This window comes from Gadus macrocephalus, chromosome 7 (assembly GCF_031168955.1).
Source record: "Gadus macrocephalus chromosome 7, ASM3116895v1".
In the NCBI taxonomy this organism is placed as follows: domain Eukaryota; kingdom Metazoa; phylum Chordata; class Actinopteri; order Gadiformes; family Gadidae; genus Gadus; species Gadus macrocephalus.
In genome coordinates, this window is record NC_082388.1 from 23,791,980 (window position 1) to 23,796,401 (window position 4,422).

Below are 4,422 nucleotides of genomic sequence, written 5' to 3' on the forward strand. Positions count from 1 at the left end.
CACACACACACACACACACACACACACACACACACACACACACACACACACACACACACACACACACAAACACACACACGCACACACACACACACACATGCAGTCAGACACACACACAGACACACACGCACACACACACATACAAGCACATACACACACTCATGCAGACAAACACAGATGCATACATGTACAAACACACACACACACACACACACACACACGTACTAGCACATACACGCACTCATGCATACATACACATATACATACATCCACAAACACACGCACTTGCATGCTAACACACACACACACACACACACACACACACACACACACACACACACACATACAAGCACATACACGCACTCATGCAGACACACACATATACATACATGAACAAAAACAAGCACTTGCACACACGCGCACACACACACACACACACACACACACACACACACACACACACACACACACACACACACACACACTCACACACACAAACAAACCTTAATGGACTCCAGCAGCCCTCCATGGGCGTGGCCGTTTTCTCCGCGCTCTTCCTCTGGACCCACGCTCAATCCCAGCATGCACTGGGTGCGCCTGTGCAGCTCGTCATGGAGAACATCCAGCAGAGCTGCCCGCGTTCGCTCCTACGCACACACACACACACACACACACACACACACACACACACACACACACACACACACACACACACACACACACACACACACACACACACACACACACACACACACAAATACACACACACACACAGGCAGTGCATGAACACATCAGCTGGGGAAGGGCATTCTGCCAGGGTTAGAGAGTTGAACTATTCTTGTCTTACCTCTAGTCGGGCAAAGCGCTCGCTCTTGTAGCACGCCGTCTCGGCGTTGATGAGCTTTGTGAGAAGGAACTCTCTGAACTCTGGGCCCTGGAGAAAAGGCAGTGGAGCGTGAGCGAGGTCAAGCCTCTGTACAAGGAGCTTCAGATAGCAGAGCGTGTTGGTCAGACACCGGGCACAGAGAGGACTGAGGACCCAAAGGAAGGTAGACTTCGGCAATCCGAACACGGCCCCTACCACGATTAGTTCCTGACAAGGTCCCGCACACACAAACACATCATCAGCTGTATAATGGTTGCATAGATTTAAAGTGGCAGTCCCTAGCCCCTTGCAGTCTATGAATCAGATGTTAGTGAATCGAAAATTTTGAGTCGAGGTACTCAGGTCCATAGGCACATGGAAAACATCTATTTTTGTGTAAATACCCTCGGCTTGGTTTTGAAAAAAGATCGGCCACTCCCTTACCTTCCTGAAGACTGCCGGGTTGGGGAGGGGCGGGCCAAACGATGGTACATCCTCCCTGGCTGTGACGGACACCTGCCAATCAAACACAGTGAAATATCAATTACAATTACAATTAGGGCATTTAGCAGACGCTTTTATCCAAAGCGACTTCCATCGGTTAATGCACACATCGACACACCGACGGCAGAGTCCACCATGCAAGGCGACAGCCAGCTCGTCAGGAGCAGTTAGGGTTAAGTGTCTTGCTCATGGAGCTGGGGATCGAACTAGCAACCTTTAGATTACAAGAAAACTGCTCTACCTCCGAAGCCGACCCAAATATCCAAACATTAATGCTTTGATAAAGAATAAATGCATTACACTAGTATTGCGTTGTTGTCATTATAACAGTGAGTTAAACTCTGATAACCCTAATCCTAACCCTTTCTCAGAATTTGGAAAATTCCTAACAAAAGAAAAACTTTTCTTAAAAAGTTTGCCAGACATTTATTCGGCTCCGAAGTTCTCAAAACACCCTCAGGAGAAATGCACTTCGTTCTTCCTCGCATTACACCACCCGAGGAAGGTTTAATCTCTCATCTGTCTTTGACCCGTCCTAAGAAAATGCGTCATGGCTGGATCCGGCCAGACTTTTTGTTGGTCTTTTTGGTGAGCGCAGGTCTGTCTGTGGGAGATAACCAAAGCCCTCTCCACATCGAACGCCTACCTTATAGGTGGTGTCATCACCGCAGGGCTTCTCTGCCTGCACCAGGATGAAGGCATGGAGAAAGTTGGAGGCAATCATGTCCGGCACGAAAGGTGTAGCCTCTTCCTGGAACACCAGCCCCACGATGTCGTTTCCTATGTGGCGTTTCCTCTGCAGCTGCACAGGTGTTATAGGGGTGAGGCAGAGCAGATAGGCAGAGTGAGACACCAGCCAGTGGATTTAAGTGCGCTTCAATAAAATCGCTACGATAAATGCTACGATTTGCTGCGGTAGACGTCACAGATGAAACATGTCACCGGGCTCAGTGGGGGGTCCTAATTGGCTAAAGTGCTCTTTGGCCAAAAGAAGAAAAATAAATCTTTCAACTTTTTTCATCATAATAAGTTTATCGTTGTAGTTTCTGCTACTCTCATGTGCTGTCGTTGATATGAGTATCATATCTAAACGTATCGGATCAAACTGAATCGGTCACAAAATAACATCATTCTTGCTGGCTGACTCATCGGAAAAATCGCGTGGGGGGGAAAAGCTGGAGCCAGTGGCCTCACAATGTCTGCCGGAGCGCTGTGCATGCAGCATACGTTGACGGGCTGTTATCGTTCTATGTCCTATGTCAGGACACAGCTTGGTTCTGTTACCATGCGGGGGCAGGTTGGGTTTCTCTGCGAGGAGTGGAGCCCATTTCGGAGCCAAAATGGCAGGAGACCCATTTTGAGGTTCTAATGGTATCGGAGTGCGGTAGGATTGGAACATATTCCAATGGAACTGTATCCACCCAAAGGCGTTGTTGAGTTTGAACCGAGCCACGGCCACCCTGTCCCATGCGATCCCCCCCGGTGTCGGGTGCTGTGTCTGGGTCAGCACCTGTTGCTGGTCCCCTTCGGTGTACGGCAGCTTGGTGGACACGTGGAACATGATCTCCTGGCCCCTGTGGGCCGTGTAGACGGACTGGGTGCCCGTCTGGCCGTGAGACACGTCCAGACCCCCGCGGAACCTACCGGAAAGAGGAGGAGACAGAGGAGGAGCAGAGGAAAGGGAGGAAGGGAGAGGGTTAAATTAGCACGTGTGTGTGTGTGTGTTTGTGTGTGCGTGTGTGTGTCTCTTTCTCGCCCCATCTATCTCTCTCCCTCTCCCCCTCTATCTCCTTTTTCTCTCTCTCTCTCTCTCTCTCTCTCTCTCTCTCTCTCTCTCTCTCTCTCTCTCTCTCTCACTCTCTCTCTCTCCCTCTCCCTCTCTCTCTCTCCCTCTCCCTCTCTCTCTCACTCTCTCTCTCTCCCCCCTCTCTCTGTCTCTCTCTCTCTCTCTCTCTCTCTCTCTCTCTCTCTCTCTCTCCTCTCTCCCTCTCTCTCTCTCCCTCCCTCCCTCCCTCCCTCCCTGCCTCCCCCTCTTTCTCTCTCTTTTCCTCCCTCCCTCCATCCCCTCTCCCTCTCTTGCGGTGCATGCTGGGACACCAGTGAAAGGCACGGTGACGGGTCAGGGTGTGAGTCTCCTCCCTGACGCTCGGGATGGCTTTCAGGACATTTCTCTTCTACTTTGGTCCCGGGGGGGCAGAGTGCAGTGATCATGCCGCAGTTTTAACGGCTGCTGCAGTGGAAGCTGGAGAGACACAGGCAAGAGGAGGCTCTCACCGTGTCCGGCTCACCATATCAAAGATACGGGTTATAAATGGAAATCCCCCTCCCAGAGAAGAGCTCACGATTAAACACAGCAACACATTGGTGTTGGAGGAGATGGAGGAGAAGCGTGGATGCTGGATGGTATGTTCCTGGAGGGAACATGTCGACGTAAATGAGGCATTCAGGGGAAAGGCAGGCGATTTAATGAGCTGATGGAAATCTCCTGGACCGTAAACTCACGATAATCACAGCTGCAGCACAATGGGCCCATTTATGATTTATCGATATATTGATATAAATATATATATTATTAATAATATTATTAATATTTTCAGGGGTTTTGACCATATCTCCATGTACCTCCTCGTTGAGTGGTAAAAATCTACCGGGTCGAGTGGTTGTTTTATATGCAACCCTGAATTCCTTTTACCTTCCAAATGGCCGGATCCATCCAGCATTGGCTGGGGGTAGGGGTTATTTTTGGAGCCTAGAGCTGTGTGAGTCCGGTTCCGCAGCCTTTAGTTTGAAGTGGAGCCAGAGAGACACTAAGGTGTTCATGGACGTTGGACTCTGGTTATTGTCTGTGTTATTAGTGATGTATGTTTCATTAAGCATTCTGAACAGCAGACCTTCCACACACACAATCACTTGTCCAACAATGAGTCATCTGAAATGATGCCATTGTTTAACGATGCCATGTTGTTTATTCATCAATCTGTTATCTTCAATAAAGGTTATTTTCAAATTAAAATGCAAAATTATTAGCAAGGCAATTTAAAACAAGAATACAT

At 49.1% G+C, this 4,422-nt stretch overlaps 1 protein-coding gene across 2 annotated transcripts in view; it reads right to left on the reverse strand.

Moving 5' to 3' along the window:
* Window positions 1-3,257, reverse strand: part of LOC132461023 (rap1 GTPase-activating protein 2-like) — a 10,596-nt gene extending 7,339 nt beyond the window's left edge. The window contains exons 1-5 of one of the 2 annotated variants that reach the window (XM_060056071.1): window positions 2,880-3,257; window positions 2,016-2,171; window positions 1,310-1,381; window positions 848-934; window positions 504-647 (exon numbers count right to left, since the gene is read on the reverse strand). In XM_060056071.1, the coding sequence (XP_059912054.1) occupies window positions 504-647; window positions 848-934; window positions 1,310-1,381; window positions 2,016-2,171; window positions 2,880-2,930 (510 nt within the window). In that variant the 5' untranslated portion in view covers window positions 2,931-3,257. The remainder of the gene's footprint in view (window positions 1-503; window positions 648-847; window positions 935-1,309; window positions 1,382-2,015; window positions 2,172-2,879) is intronic. The other variant, XM_060056070.1, reaches the window with a different exon arrangement.
* Between the last annotated feature and the right edge of the window lie 1,165 nt (window positions 3,258-4,422).